The sequence below is a fragment of the Dermacentor variabilis genome, unplaced genomic scaffold (genome assembly GCF_050947875.1).
Source record: "Dermacentor variabilis isolate Ectoservices unplaced genomic scaffold, ASM5094787v1 scaffold_12, whole genome shotgun sequence".
NCBI classification, from domain to species: Eukaryota; Metazoa; Arthropoda; class Arachnida; order Ixodida; family Ixodidae; genus Dermacentor; species Dermacentor variabilis.
In genome coordinates, this window is record NW_027460280.1 from 35,682,295 (window position 1) to 35,698,822 (window position 16,528).

General features: G+C 46.2%; 1 protein-coding gene across 1 annotated transcript in view; it reads left to right on the forward strand.

Moving 5' to 3' along the window:
- Window positions 1–15,422, forward strand: part of LOC142565876 (uncharacterized) — a 32,815-nt gene extending 17,393 nt beyond the window's left edge. The window contains exon 7 of the mRNA XM_075676445.1: window positions 10,192–15,422. Coding sequence (XP_075532560.1) covers window positions 10,192–10,325 — 134 coding nt within the window. The 3' untranslated portion in view covers window positions 10,326–15,422. The remainder of the gene's footprint in view (window positions 1–10,191) is intronic.
- Window positions 15,423–16,528: the final 1,106 nt, after the last annotated feature.

Consider the following 16,528-nt stretch of genomic DNA (forward strand, 5'->3'; position numbering starts at 1 on the left):
CATCTTACTAACCCCTCCCTTCTATTCTCTTGTTGAATAACATGAACATTACTTCTTAGTATTCAAATTTGATTAAGTAGTTTTTTTTTAATTTTTTTTATATGCTCACTAGAGAGTGACCGCATCGGGCGATATGGTTTCAGCTCGTCTTGACATAAGAGAGTTCTGCATCACTCCGGGAATTTTGCAAAGACACTCAGGGAAAACCTGGAAAACTCAGGGAATTTGGAAATGTCAACTTGGTAGACACCCTGTATGTTTCTTGGGAAGGAACCACTTTTTAGCACAAAAGCAGTTCTCGTTTTTTTTAAATAATGTTGTCCTACATGTTATAAGCCCACAAAATTTGTAGCGCATCCTCTTTCCAGAGGATGCCACTGTGATAATTGTTTCATATAGTACATGCCTCCACGCCCTTGTGTTTCAAGGGCTCTAACGAGGCAGTAGTGCCCTAGCAAATTTTAGCATCTGACATATTTTGTATGTGGTATCATTCTTTCGCAATGCGTGATTAATGCTCATAGTACACCTCATTTCTCATTGCCAAATTCTTATTACACATACGTTTTATGCACTTTAGGTCGACTATTTTTAAGGCCCTTTTACAGCTATGTCACATCAACTTCACAGAACTCATAAATGCTGCGAACTCATTACTATGGGCATGGCGCTCTTTGGCCATACCTGGCCCTTGCACCACCAAACATTAAACATTCATTCGTTACCACTGCAGGCCGTAGCCGTTTCCCTGGGTGGAAACACGCCAAGTCGAGTGCGTCATTGGACACTCATGCCGGTAGTGTCCACACTGACCACAACTGTAGCATGAGCCAGCCTGGTATGCATCTTCCCTGTACCCTCGGTGCCTGCTGCCTATAAGAGACATGAGAGGAACCTCCGGTGTTCAGAGGATTTTGTTGCCGGTCTGAGGGAGTGGACCGGGGTGGTAGCGGGGGGAAGTCATCACGGGCATCCCTATTTGTGCAGTGCCCCTGCCATTGCGGAGAGTTTCCGGTAATGGGGCCAAGAGAACCAAGTTCTCTATCTGGGCCCGCCACGGAAGTTCATGGCCGGGGACAGTACAACGGTATTAGTCTCCCTCCAGGTACAGGCTGGCTCGAGAGCAACGTCGGCAGGTGGTGACGGAGCGTAGTGTTGCTCCCAAACGAGCGTCTCCGTGATTTGCCGCGCGAAGCCCGCAAGTTCCTCGAGGCAGGAAAATTAACGGTCAAAGAGATAAGGCCTGAAGCAAGGGTGGCACTTTCGCAAAACATGTGCGACCTTAGCGGACTCAGTGGCGCTGGGATCAACGCGTCAAAAGAGTTCCTGCCTGGCCTGAACATATTCTCACAGACCCTCATCTGGGTGTTGCGTTCGGGCGTCCAGCTCATGTCGAATGCGGTAGTTGTAGTCTACTGGCAGAAACTCCACTCAGTACGCCGCAACAATTTGGTCCCAGGACAGGAACAAAGGCAGCAGGCGCAGCCACTATGCCGCGGTACCTCGAAGAGCAACGGGCAGTACTCGTTCGAGCAAGTCAAGCTCCAAGACACCCGAAACCGTCCTGTAAAGGGCTAAATCATTCAGAAAGTCAGTGACAGATTTCCCGGCGGCGCGGTCGCTAAATATTGGAACATCCAATGTCAGCTTCGTCAGCGCCACAGGCTGCGCGCGCTCGTGGCCTATGTGCGGGGTGGCGGCCATGTCCTCGAGCCAAGCTGTTAACGTCTGGCACAACGGGGCGATGTGGCCCAAAGGCGACGAGGCCATCGTGTCTCGTCGCTCACCGGCTTCACCGACTCCAGCTCCCGCCACAGCGGAGGCTCCAGGTTGCTGTTGGTCCTCCTAGGCTGCTTTGCGTGCCGAAGAACGCCTCCATGAAAAACAGATAAAACAAACCAGGCAAACAAGACAAAAAATATGTAAGCACACAAGTAACGCCGCACAAGACGTGGTAACCCAACCACGAAAGATACCACAAGCGCTGCTGGCAAAATGCCAATAACACCAGCTAACAAACCAGAAGCCCCAATGCCTATCTCCAAGAACAACCAGCTGGCCCCACGTTGGGCGCGAAATATGGGCTCAGGGCCGTTGGTTCAGAGCCAGTGGCCAGCTGAGGCTCTCAGAGACAACACAGAGTGTGGGAGACATGCAAAAGACAACCTTTACTGTCTGGAGCAAAGACTAACCAAGCCGAAACCCAGCTTCCTGATTCTCACTCCTCTTGCCAGGCTCACTGCGCGTGGCCCGGGCAAATGAGCCCCGCTGTGCCACCACGCGGCTGGTGTCCCCATAATTCGAACAGGTAACAGAGCCATCTCCTTCCTTGAGAATCATGACTGCTGACTGCACTTTGCCACAATATTGCACTTCTGGAAGGCCAGACTGCACAGGTGTCTAGAACAGTGAATGGCCAAATGACTACCATGGTAGCCACACAGTGAGTTCGCAGTTCTGTCATTCCACTCATTGCTGTGAAGGCAGAGCCAATTGTTAGAACTGAAACATTTTTCAGTTCGTAATACGCGTAGAATAACGCACAAATGCCTATTTAATATAAAGACTGTAATTTTAAACAATACATATTGTCACGTAGTAGTGACTGTGAAGAAAGCAGCAAAACTGGGAATGACGAAACTAGCATTTTATTGGGCGAACTTGTGCCCTAAAACACTGGCTACAATCAAAGAATCGCGATGGCCATGTTGCAGCAGGATGTTCTCGACAATGAATTTCGCCACTTCGGCTGCGCTACCTTTCGGCACAGCTTTCATTTCAGCAAAGCGGGTGGGGTAGTCCGTCGCCACGACGATCCACTTATTTCCAGATGTTGACGTTCGAAAGGGTAAAGTCCATCCCGATCTGCTGAAATGGTCGGCAAGGAGGCTCGATCAGCTGTAGTAATCCTGCTGGCCTTGTCAGTTGGTGTCTTGCATCGCTGACAGTCCCAACATGTCTTGACGTAACGGGCGACGACGGTGGCCAGGTGCGGTCAATAGTACTACTTATATTCTTGCGAGTGTACGTGAAAACTCATGGTGCCCGGCTGTCCTATCATCGTGCAAGGCATGCGGGACTTCTGATCGCAGTGCTGTGGGCATGAAGAAAAGGTAGTTTGCGCGGGCTGGTGAAAAGTTATTCTTAAGCAGGACGTCATTTCTTAAAAAGAAAAAGAAAAAAAAGAAGAGAATCTACGCCTGGATACCTTCGGGATGTCGGTCCTGCCTTGCTGTTGGCAAGAGTCGGCAAGGCTTCTGAGCTCCGGGTCCGCTCACTGCTACTCAGCAAAGTCATCTGCATTTACCGTATTTATTCGAATCTAGGCTGATAGTTTTTTCAAATAATCATATTCCAAACTCTAGGGTCGGCTTAGATTCGAGGATTTTAAAAAAATGCGCCAGTTTTTCATTGAAACTGCTAACTATGGTGCATAGCTAGCGCCATCTAGAAAAGTCAGCCGTGCCAGTAGCCAACCGTACTCAAGCGAGGTCGCCATTTTGACCTGTGTTGTGTTGGCCGTATCTGTGTGCAGCGTGGCGTTATCACGATGGCACCAAGCATGAGAAGCCACTACAGTGCCAGGTACTTTGATCGTGCACGCCTTTAAAAAAGTGCAGCATATCTAATGCGCTTGACGGTACCGAAGATAGTGCACTGTTTGAAGGTGACAGTGACAAGGAACACAGCGACGAGTCTAGCAGCGACGACGACGTTGAATGAGCTCTGCATGTTCAGATTCAATAAATGCTGTTTGCATTTTGTGAAGGCTGTCCTCGCTTTTTTTGTTCAGCCTACATTCGAGGTAATATTTTTTTTGTTGTTGTTGTTGGCTTCGGACTTTAGGGGGTCAGCTTAGAATCGGGGTCGGCCTAGATTCGAGTAAATACGTTATTGTACTTAAAAAGGCATCCTCGTTTTGGTCATCTTGGGGTGGTGGGTCAGGCGGGGCCAGTAATACTTTTCCTGTATCCTTGATAGCGTCCGGGAGAATCCGAGGTGCCCAGTGGTCGGATTGTCATGTAGGGACTGCAGTACGTCTGGACGCAGCGCTGAGGGAACAACAAGAAGGTAGTTGATGCGGACTGGTGAGAAGTTCTTCTTTATGAGTAGGTTGTTTTGAAGTGAGAACAAAGACAATCTTCAGTTAAATGCCCTAAGGACAATATCGGTGTTCCCTTCCAAATACTCGACGAGGATTTTTAGCTCCAGGTCTGCTCGTTGCTGTTCAGCAAAGTCTTCCGCGCTTATTCTTCCAAGGAAGTCATCTTGTGGCAGCGGGTCAGTAGGGACGCATGACAGGCAGTCAGCATCAGAGTGTTTTCGTCCGGGCTTGTAGATTACAGGGATGTCATATTCCTGCAGTCTGAGGCTTTGCCGTTCCAGCTGTCCTGAAGGGTCCTTTAAATTCGCTAGCCAACACAACGCGCAATGGTTGCTGACGATTTTGAATGGCCTGTCATATAGGTAAGGGCGGAATTTTGCTGTAGCCCAAATGATGGCAAGGCATTCCTTTTCAGTTGTAGAATAATTGCCTTCCACTTTTGACAGTGGCTGGCTAGCATAAGCTATCACTCATTCAAGTCTGTCTTTCCTCTGGACTAGGATGGCACCGAGGCCAGGCTATTGGCATCAGTGTGGATTTCAGTATCAGCGTCCTCGTCAAAGTGACCAAGTACCGGTGGCAACTACATGCGTCCCTTGAGTTCTTGAAATGCATGGACCTGCGGCATTTCCCACTTGAACTCGACATCACATTTGGTTAGATGTGTCAGCGGCTCAGCGATGCGTAAAAAGTCCTTGACAAAGCGCCTGTAGTAGGCACACACGCCAAGGAATCTACATACTGCCTTCTTGTTGATGGGCTGAGGGAACTTTGCGATGGCAGCTGTCTTCCGCAGGTCGAGGGAGACTCGAGATTTGCTGATGACGTGGTCTAGGAACAGCAGCTCATAGTAAGCGAAGCGGCATTTTTCCGGCTTGAGAATAAGCTTGGAAGACTTGATGGCCTCTAGTACTGTCGTATGCTGCCTGAGGTGATCGTCGAAATTTCCGGCGAAGACGACGACGTCATCCAAGTAAACAAGACAGGTCTGCCACTTCAATCCTGCTAAAACCGTGTCCATCACACGCTGGAACATTGCAGGTGCCGAGCACAGTCCAAATGGCATAACCCTGACCTCATAGAGGCCGTCTAGTGTGATGAAGGCAGCCTTTTCGCGATCTCTCTCATCAACGTTTATTTGCCAGTAGGCAGACTTGAGGTCCATCGACGAGAAATATTTAGCGTTGCAGAGCCGGCCCAATACGTCATCTATCCGTGGGAGGGGTATACATCCTTCTTCGTGATCTTGTTCAGTTGACGATAATTGATGCAAAAATGTAGGGTTCCGTCCTTTTTCTTCACCGACTAAAGAAGATGCCCGCGGGCTTTTCGACGGCTGGATGATGTCGTTGTGCAGCATTTCATTGATTTGTTGCCTAATAGCTTCGCGTTCTTGTGTCGAAACTCGATAAGGGCTCTGGTGGAGTGGCTGAGCATACTCTTCAGTTATTATGCGATGCTTTGCAACTGGTGTTTGTCGAATCCTCAATGACGTTGAAAAGCAGGCTTTGTATTGTTGCAAAAGACTTCTGAGCTGTTGCTGTTTACTCAGGGGGAGACTTTGATTTATGTCGAAGTCTGGTTCAAGTACTATGGCCGTCGGGGTAGATGCTTCGGAATCCGAGAGGACAAATGCATTGCTGCTTTCCAGAATTTCCCCTATGTATGAGATCGTCGTGCCCTTGTTGATGTGCTTGAATTCCTGGCAGAAGTTTGTCAGCATCACTTTTGCTCTCCGTCAGTGCACTTCAGCGATCGCTCTTGCGACGCAAATTTCACGGTCGAGCAGCAGCCGTTGGTCACCCTTAATGACGCCTTCTACATCTGTGGGTGCTTCGTTACCGACGGAAATGACGATGCTGGAGCGAGGCGGGATGCTGACTTGGTCCTCAAGTACTCTCAAGGCACGCTGACTGGAAGGCCTCTCTGTGGGTATAGCTTGGTCAGTGGACAGCGTTTTTGACTTAGACCTCAGGTCAATGATGGCGCCGTGTTGGTTCAGGAAGTCCATTCCGAGAATACGTCTCGCAAGCACTGTTGTAGGACAACGAGCATTGCAGGGTAGGTCCGGTCATGAACTGTAATTCTTGCCGTGCAGATTCCCGTCAGCGTTATGAGGTGTCCTCCAGCTGTCCTAATTTGAGGGCTGTCCCATGCAGTCTTGACTTTCTTCAGCTTGGCAGCAAACAATCCACTGATAACAGAGTAGTCAGCTCCTGTGTCCACTAAGGCGGTCACTGCATAACCGTCGAGAAGCACGTCGAGGTCAGTTGTTCTTTATCTTGCATTGCAGTTAGGTCTTGGTATCGGATCATGGCTGTGTCGTGTTGACGTGTGGCTGGTACGTCGCGTCGTCAGGTCTTTGGTCGGTGCATTCTTTGCTTCCAGGTTTCGTCGAGATGGCGGCGTGTCATTGTGATGTTGTCGAGATAGCTTTTTCGGCGTCTTTAGCGGTGGCAGAGGATCCCCGTCAGTTCGACGAACAGCAACTGCACCTCCATCGGTTGCTACTTTTAGTTTTCTGGATATGGGCTGACGGACCAGTCCCAGGCTAGGCCAGTAGTGTATGGACAGCGCTTTGTCAACAGATTGCGACCTGGTGGCGGCGAACGGGATGGTTGTCGAGGGCTCCACTGAGTAGCGGCGATGTAGTCAACTATGTTAAGAGGGCGCTCCCCAAGCTGTGGCCGCAGCGCGTTCACGGCGAACCCTTGCAGTCCCAAGTCACGGTATGGGCATCGGGGGTAGATGTGGCCAGCTTCTCTGCAGTGATATCAGAGCGGACGGTGGTGAGGGGCATGCCAAATGTCTTTCTTCCTCGCATAGCTGCGCTGGGCAGCGAGTGGGTGTACTGGCGGCAGCGGCGGTGGTCAACGGAATTGTGCTGTTACAGGGCCCTGGCGCGGTCGCAGAGAGAGACCTTGACGGCAGGCGATGACGGCATAGGTCATTGCTTCTGGCTGGGCCTGTGTTGATTGTGGCTGCACCTCAGGAAACCCAAGCGATCGCTGAACCTCTTCTTTGACGATGTTGGCCACTTGAAGCTGTGATCTTGGAAAGAGCTTCTGCAGTTCCTCGCGAACGACCGCTCTGATGGTCTCGCACAGGTCGTCGCTACCGAGTCCTTGAGTGTCGGCGTGATTTGGAGTCAGCAGTCGGCGATTATATTGCCTTGTCTGCACACCAAGCATCTTCTCAATTGTTGTGGCCTCGGAAATAAATTTGGCAACAGTCTTAGGTGGGTTGCGTATCAATCCAGCAAAAGGCCCTTGCTTCAAACCACGCATCAAGAAGCAAACTTTTTTCTCTTCCGGCATGTCTGGGTCGGCGTGTCGGAAGAGGCGAGTCATCTCCTCTGTAAAGATCGCAATGTTTTCGTTCGGGAACAGCATGCGGGTTTCCAGTAGAGCTTGGGCTCGCTCTTTCCACAGGACGCTTGTGAATGTCTACAGAAAGCCGTTGCGGAAGAGGTCCCATGTAGTCGGGGTTGATTCCCGATTCTCAAACCACGTCCTGGCGGCATCTTCTAAGACGAAGTACACATGCAGGAGCTTTTCATTGGAATTCTAGTTGTTGTATGTGGCAACCCTTTCATATGTTTTTAGCTGGTTATCCAGGTCTTCAAATGATGATCCACGGAAGGTCGGTGGCTCCCTGGGCTGTTGCAGTACGATGGGGGACACTGCGGCTGCAATTGGGATTTACTTGGCGACGGTCTTCCTTGTCGTCTCAGGCAAAAGTCTGTGCTCTAAGGGCAGTCCTTGCAGCCTGCAGCTACCTCGCTGGTTCTTGGCGTCATTGGTGCTGTCTTCCGTGTTCGGGCTTGGGTCATGGCTTTGTGGGGGGGGCGTCCGGTACATAAACACAAAGCACCTCCACCAAATGTTACGCAGTAGTGACGGTGAAGAAAGCAGCAAAACTGGGAATGATGGAACTAGCGTTTTATTGGGTAAACTTGTGCCCTGACAAACAGGATGCACTCAAAGAACGGTGACAGCAGCAAACACAGTCAGTGATCGGCGAAAACCTGACCAGCGGGTCAAGCGCGTCAGCTTTTATACATAAGCCATCGAAAGTTCCAGAGTAATCGCTGGTACCCGCGTGGCTTCCAGAAAGTTTTGCACAATTCATGTCGCACATGCTATCAGATTACACAAGCCTGGGTGACAACAGACAGCAGAAAGAACAATCGATAGCATCCGAGAAACTTCCGGTACATGTGGGTGCGTCCTGCGCTGAGCGATAACGTTTGTTAGACGGTGAAAAGTGGTCACTCGAAAAAGATATGCAAGTTCACGTGGCAATATGGTGCATCTAATAACAGCCGACTTACATACTTAAATGCCACTCTGATGTTTAGCATCTTCTGTTCCGAAATGAAGGACCTCGGACTGACAAAGGAACTCCCTGAGAAGTTCAAAGTAATTTTTTGAGAATTTGAAATAGTTTTCTCAAATAAGCACATATGCTGGTAGTATCCCCGGTCATCAAAAAGTTTACTTCCCTTCAGCTCAGTGCATTTCAAGCTAGTTGGGTGTGAAATCACAAAATCTTACATGAAATCGTCCTTTTCAAAATCTTGGCACCACATATTGAAAAATAGCTTAGCTAATCAGGTGCTTTGTCTCAAGGCAGCTGGTTTCCCAGTAGCATTGCTTTCTAGCATAGCGGAATTGCTTATCGTCAAATTCAAGAAAAGGAAGATGTCAACAGTGAGGGAAAATCAACTGCCATCCGAATAGCACCGCTGCCATACCATATGTACAGCCGCCCTGATTTTTAATAATATAGCGCGAGCGTCGACTGAACTGCTGGTGAGCGCCTTATAACGGCGATAAGCGTGCAACAAGGCGAGAGTTCGCGCACGAGCCTTGTTGCCTTGTTGCACTCGCCTTGTTGCACGCGCTTGTTGCACACTTATCGCCGTTATAAGGCGCTCACCGGCAGTTCAGTCGACGCTCGCGCTATATTATTAAAAATCAGGGCGGCTGTACACAGTGTATCCCATTGCCTAAAATGGATTGTTAGGAAAATAGGCTTGAAGTTGCTGTTCACTGCAAGGAAAAAGTTAGGTAATCTACATGGACAAGTAACTAATCAGAGCACCTGTGTACCCCGGCTTGTGAAAAGAGACGAGCAAAAAAAGTATATGAATTGCCACTGGGGTGTATCAAATTCCCCTATCACGTGGTCGTTGCTACATCAGTCAAATAGGCCAGTGTGCTAACAACCGCCTGCGCAAGCACATGAACTCACTTCATGGGTAACATGGTAGTCATTTGGCTATTGACTGTTCTAGGCGCTCGTGCAGTCTGGCCTTCCTGAACTTCATAATTGAGGCCAAGTGCAGTCAGTAATAAGCACGAGAGATTAGGGAAGCATTCGTGGTCCACATGACAAGCGATACTGTAGCTGTGTTAGCTGTCCATCTTTAGCTTGATAAAGTGGAAGCTTGGGTGAGTTGGTGATTAAATATTGACATGTTTGCACAGCGCAAAAGACGAGGACAGAAAAAAGTACACAACACAGCGCTTGTGTTGTGTCCTTTCTTCTGTCCTTGTTTTTTGCACTGTGCAGACATGCTGTCTCTAGCACTGCATAGTAGCAAGCTCGCCTATCTGGCAGATTGACGCATGCATTGCTGCCACATTTTCGCCCTTTTTTTGTGACCCCTTTCGTGCTTCCATGGTGTATGTGCCTCCTATCATTTGTTTTGTTTGGTTGATTCTTTCAGTGGTGATTATATATAGCAATCCCTGCAATAAATCTGCATGATTGTAAGTCATCCCTGCATGTTTGGCCCCTTCATTTTATTCAATGTGGCAATGAAAAAAAAATTTCGGGAAGGGTGAGTGAGAGTCTTATTATGATACTGACCTGTTTGCTTGTGAAAACAAGAACGAAAAGGCAATAAGCGAAACGGGATTATTCAAAGTCATGATGCGTTGGGCCAGCTGAGAATAGGCAGCATGCACGTGTGTGCAAGCACAGTGCTGCCACTGAAATCTGTCATATGTGTGTTGGTTCTGATATGGATGAGCTGTAGGTTTTTCCTATGGTGAAGCTATTCCTGTTTGTCTTTGCAGCTGCTGTCATAATGTTGGGATTCTTGTCAGCCCGATACTACTACACCAGATGGAAAGATCAGTCTAAGAATCCAACAGAAATCAGCTCCCTGGTTGCAGAAAGTCGTCGAGACCCTGTCTACACTGGCCTCTAGTCATGGATGACACTGAAAGTTCATGCAAAGTATCTCCTCACCTATGTTGACCTAACACCTGTTTCAAAGTATGCCTCCGCTTGCTTTCTGTACCAAAGACCAGATTCATGGCTTTGAAGTGATGGAAGTTTTGCAAAATGCGAGCCACTCATGAAAAGAAAAGTGAGATATGAATGAATAAGTGGCATTTTATCATCATCCAGTAACAGTGCTGAGGATCTATGTTGTACGGAGGGCCTATTTTTCTGATATTTTGCTACCTTTCTTCCTGAACTGCCATGACCCTGGCCTCTGGTAAGATAAGGGGGCAACTGCAGTTGTGAATTTATGCTGGGCTTTATTGTTCTGGAGTATGTCTAGTCGCTCAGCTGTATTTATCACCTTTTCCCAAGATATGGAGTGCACCAAATGTGCAGTTGTGTACATCCTGTTCATAACGAGCAGTATAGAATGGCCTGCAAATAATGTATTTCCATAGGTACAGGTGTCAACATTTCCATGTGAAAATGATTTTGTGAGAATAATAGTGCTTCCATTGTTCCTTGCAATGAATATAACTTGCTAGGAAATTCTGTATGGTCACTTGTGAGAAACATCTATAATAGCACCTATGTCACATATGCACAAAATATGGCAATATTATCTAACATTAAAGCTTTGAATTCATTTAGGAGGGAGTAACATACATCTGCATCCCCATAATGTTAGTGATCTTCATGGTTATTCTTACCTAGGTCTTCTAATTAGTGCAAACACATGCAACAATACAAGGAATGAAAGTGCTCGGCAAAGCTTATCAGTAACCTGAGTGTTGAATCTTAAGAATGTCTTGCAATAAATTGTCTGACTTTTTAAAGTCTACTTTTAATTGTTAGTTGGTTCACAAAATGTCTTAAGTTGCCTAGAGTTCGCGTGACTTACTTTGTGGCTTTCTATGGCTACATCACAAAAATGGAAATGTTTAGGAAATTGTCTTCTTGATTTAGCTCATCTCATCTCATCAGTCATCATAATTTTGAGCTGTACGTTCATAGTATAGTTCAGAATTAGTAAGCCTTGGAGAGCTCTTCAATAAAGCTTTTAAGGCAATGAGTGTACTAGTGCATCATATTTTTCCACATGTGGAAAGTAGTATCAACCATATATAGTAAAAGTTGTTGTGCTTTTATTCTATCTTTCTATTGGGTGTCCAAATATTAAATGTTTTCAAATTGAATCAAGTACCATCTATTGACTCATACAAGAGAAGTAAGGACAGAAGGAGCAGTTTAAAGGCAGGAGGAAATGCTAATTAGTATCCCTTTGATGCATTACAGCTTGCAAGTGGAGGTGAATAAATGTATACTCAGTTGCATCAGTGCAGGGATGAGTGGCAGGTAAAAGGTTAGCACAAAATGCTCGACCTTGAAAACAAAATAATGTAATGCAGGAAATGCACTGCATTCAACCTAGAGCCATATTTCTTTTCAGGACACCGCTTCCTATCTACATTAATTGGCTAAAACCAGAACAATCACTTGTGACAATAACGACTAAGTCTAGATGTGCCTCAAATTGGTGTTATTTTCAAGTTATGCATTTTATGGTGTGCACTGAAATAATGCATCATGCTAGACAGGATGTCTCATAAAAATGTAAGCAGGTTTAAATGTTATCAATTAAGAATGCAACCAGTATCAGACACACCTGTGAAGTTTGGTTAGTTGTAACATGATGTTAACTACAGAAAGGAAGTAAACCTAACTCAAGAGTACCACAGATCATGTTAGTGATGCAAACATGGTGGGTTCCATGAGAGTAATGAAATTTAGCATATATTTTTTTAGGCCAGACATCTGTAAGCAGTCTAAATTCAAGGCATATATTACTAGATTGGTGAGTCATCATGGAAGCAATTGAATTCTCTACATGCTTGTTCAGCACGTGCCGCAATAATTGGCCTCTGGTTGCACCATCGGAGAGGTGGGGACTGCCGTCGAGGTGAGTTGCTGTCTGGGATCATGTGATAAAATTTTTCCGTGTCCACTGCAGAAGGTGCAAGGTCTAAGGAAATCCACAAAAGTAAAACTACACTGCTGCTATGTGTCCAACACAATGGTTTACTGTTCATTGCTGCAATGTTGGATGCATGTGAGCCAGCCCAGCATGATTCCAGTTATGTTCAGAAACCCTGACAAGTTAGGTTACTCAAAACAGTGAATAACTTGCAAGGATGTGCCGTTAGGCTTGTTGGTTTGTCATAGTGGTATTTTCCAGCACAAAAGTGGGACAACCAAATAGACAACAGCGCTCTACCATGTCTTGTCCATCATTGGCTATGTGGACCACAGTGCGCGGGGTAAGAGTAGGACTTTCTTTAGGTGCGTATGGAAGTTCGAGTTCATAATCAATATGTGTGCTCCTGTGTCAATCAGTGCTATTACAGGTATACCGTCCACTTCCATGTCGATAAGGTTGTGGTGGCCACTAAGTGTAAGCAGAGGAATTTCGGAGGTCGTCATGGCAGGCTCACCTCTCAAAGCTGCGGCTGTTAGTTTTCCAAGGAGCAGCGGGAGGAAGAAGGAGATGGAGAGCGACGAGGCAGAGGCGTGTGGGAAAGATGTGGGCGTGGCAAAGGGGAACTGTTTGGTCATACGGGCAGAGACGTTGGAGCGGTGCCTTCTTCGATGTGTGTCGGCGGGTAAGCTGGTGCCGGGTATTTGAAAAGCTCGGCCAAGGCTGTGAGTTCCATGAGCTGTAACAATGGCAGGAAATATGTCCAACGTGTCCACACCAGAACTACATAGGCCTGTCATCTGAAGTGCACCATTCTTCGAGGTTTCGATAACGAGGACGAGTGCACAAACTTCGTGGTAGATTGGGTGCGCTGGGTGAGTGATAGTCGGGTCTGTTGACTTGGAAAAGTTACGGGAGTGCAGTGTTGGCCAATTGTTGTTGTTGAACGGTCTGGATGAGGGATAATGTTGTGTGGGAATCGTCTGGGGTGTGAGCCTGGGGAGGAACTGGGGAGGCAGCTTCAATCTCCCGTCAGACGATGTGCACTATACTGTTGGATGCAGCAGGCATGGGTGGGAGATGGAGGTCCTTGCAGATAGATGTTTGCAGCTATGTTAGGAAGGCAAGAAAAGTAGTAGGCAATGCTACGGCTTTTGGCTTCTTCGAAGTGGCAGCATTGAGCAATGATGTCCAGCACTTTCAAAGAGTTCTTGAAGACGAGGAGAGTAAACGTGTCTGCAATTCCTTTGCGGATATGCGTTACCTTTTCCGCTTCCGCCATCTTCTTGTCAACCTCGCGACAAAGTGCAAGCATGTCCTGAATATATGTCACATAGGACTCAGTGCAAGTCTGAACTCGGCACGCAAGGTCTTTCTGCGCGGGACGCTGGCAGCCAACAGTCTTGCCAAAGAAATCAGTGAGCTTTTGTTTACACAAGTCCCAGCTAGTGAGTTCCTCTTCATGGCTCTCAAACCAGATGCGTGTCATTCCCACAAAGTAAAAGCTCAGGTTAGTGAGCATGATGGTCTGGTCCCAGTAATTGCTTGCGCTCACCTGTTCATATAGTTAAAGCCAATCTTCAATGTAGGTATTATGTGTGCCAGGCAAGGTCCCTGGGTCGCACAGTTGTACCACGATGACGGTGTGCGCAGGTGGTGATGTGCCTGAAACATTTTCGCCTTGAGCTGGCATTGCCAACGCAGCCAATGAGCGCCCACTGCGCAAATCCGTCGTGTGTCTCAGAAAGCCCGCAACCTCCACCAAAATGTTTTGGGGAGAAGAGAGGTTTCAATATATTTACAGGGTATTGACAATGCATTCACTGGCGTACAAGATGGAAGACAGTCCGTGCGACATCAGCGAGCGTCGTCGTCTTCTGTACTGTCCTCAGCCTCGTCTGTGGCTGTGCTTCTTAACATTATTAATATGTATTGCACGTTCACTAATGTTTGAAGTCACTGGTGCTGCTACAAGCTCAGCTGTCCTCGCAGCAATAAAATTTTGCTCACTTGCAAACTGCATATCATGGGCAGAAACTTGCTGTAACACTCCATTACCCATTCAATGAAATGACCTCGTAACTTTTTTGCATAGGCAGCTTAATGTAAGATGCACAGTTATTTCACACAGCAATTGGAATCGCTTGACTTTCAGAAAAGCAGCATATTTGTCAGTCAGCATAGCATACCTGATACAGCAATGGTTGTGAATGATACAGCCTTTATAATGCACTCAAAACTTTTTATGCTAATGATGGCTATATAGGGAATGAGCAAGCCAAGCAATTGTGCACAAACATAAAATTTTATAAAACTGATGTTTGCATGTCCTGAAATCTAGTGTCTTCAGCACAAACACTCTTCCTCACTGCAGTATTCTGAAGTATCCTAGCTCATGATCATATACAGCACTTCCAGAAGGTAGTGCCATCAGATGTCATGCAACCAGTGCCTCCGTAGAAGAAAATAAGCCTTCCCTTAAACCGGTGGTTTCAGGAATAGCTAGGCATTTCTGGCAGAGGTGGTTTAACAAGAACAAGAAGGCACTTGAAACTGCCGAATACGTAAAGCCTCATGCGAGCTTTAGCATACTGTGCCAGATTTATCACAAAATAGAATTTTTGAAATTATCAACCACCAAATTCTCTAATAATATGAATTGAATAGTGTTAAGTGTTTGATTTGTGCTTGAAACCTTCTAATATTTGCACACCCCCAGTTCTTTTTATTCATTGCTTGCTGTGTAGTGAAATTTGTTTGTAGTGAGTTACGTACAATAGGACCAGCGTTATTGATATTTGTTTTTCATTGTTTAGTCTTTGTGTTTGTTCTTTGTGAATGGGAGTGAGTGCTGTCACTTTGTGAACTAGCATCTGTGCTAATGGACTTGTACTCTGTGATTCTTGGGGCACTGTGTGTCCTCACTTTGAAGACTGCTACATGCTGAAGCCACATTGTGCTTTTATTGTGAGAGTTGTGAGTTTATTGTGAGAAGGAAGAAACATGGTGCTCAGTGTTGATGGTGGAAGCCACACATGTTTGACTACCATGATGTGGTCATTATTGCAGAATGACCTAGTAAAAGTAATATTTGCCAGGGGCTGTATTTTGTAACGGTCTGTTTTTATTTTGCATTCGTTTCATCTCATCACTGGCTTGGACACTTGTGTGCTGCTGTTATCACCAGGTTTTACCATATGGCACAACAGTGATAAGAAAGTAAGAATGGTGAATTACATTAATCGTTACCAAACACGTATACAGTCTCTGCTGTGCTTAAGCTGGTGGGAGCCTTCAAGCAGCCATAATTAAGAAAGCATCGTATGTCACTGTTCTAGCTGCATGAATGTTTTCAACAGAGAGTCCTGTCACCACTGAAAATTTTTCAGCTGTAGATAAAATGTTTATACATAGGGAAATTCAGCCACAATTAAAAAGATGCATCATGTCACAAGCTCAATAGCCTAAGAAGATCATTTCTGAAATGAACTTGCTTACGCCTTCCCATAATTTGTGTTAAAACCAGTTATAGCTTATCATTTTTATTTTTATTATTTATAAATGGCTTTGTTTTTATTGACTTTTGTCATACTAACATACAGTTGGCCAAGTGAAGGTAACGGTATTAGCACATGTCCATGTAGCTGATGTGTCCAGAATTCAGGTGTAACACTGTTTTCTGATACCATATGTCACAATACAAACTTTATACATACACCATATTCTGCGTGTAGTGTACTTGCATATAAGCCTGTCTATTAGTTTTAGTTTTATTCAGGGAACATACTAACCCACAGGTCGATAAGAATCAGGTGCAGCCAAGGTACTTGATTTTTTTTCTGGTAACAACCATATGAAAACAATATTGAAGCAAGGCAAAGCATAGGGGAACTTGACTTTGTTTTAGTTGAAATATAGAATTATTAAGGAGAAGGGAAAAGGAAGTGTCAGAAAAAACAATAAGCCACCAATGGGAGCCAAACCCACAGCCTCCGTATGATGCGTGCAATGCTCTACCAATTGAGCATCGGCAGTGACTAATCTGCCATAGAATTTCTTGGTTATTCATATGTGTAACCTAGTGCTGGAAGAAGTGTTTGTCAGCATCATTCATGGCTGTAGTAGAAGATGTGGAACATTTTTTCCAACCACAGGCATCATACAGTATCGAATCTTAGGATCAGGCAGCTGAGGCCACTTTCTTGATC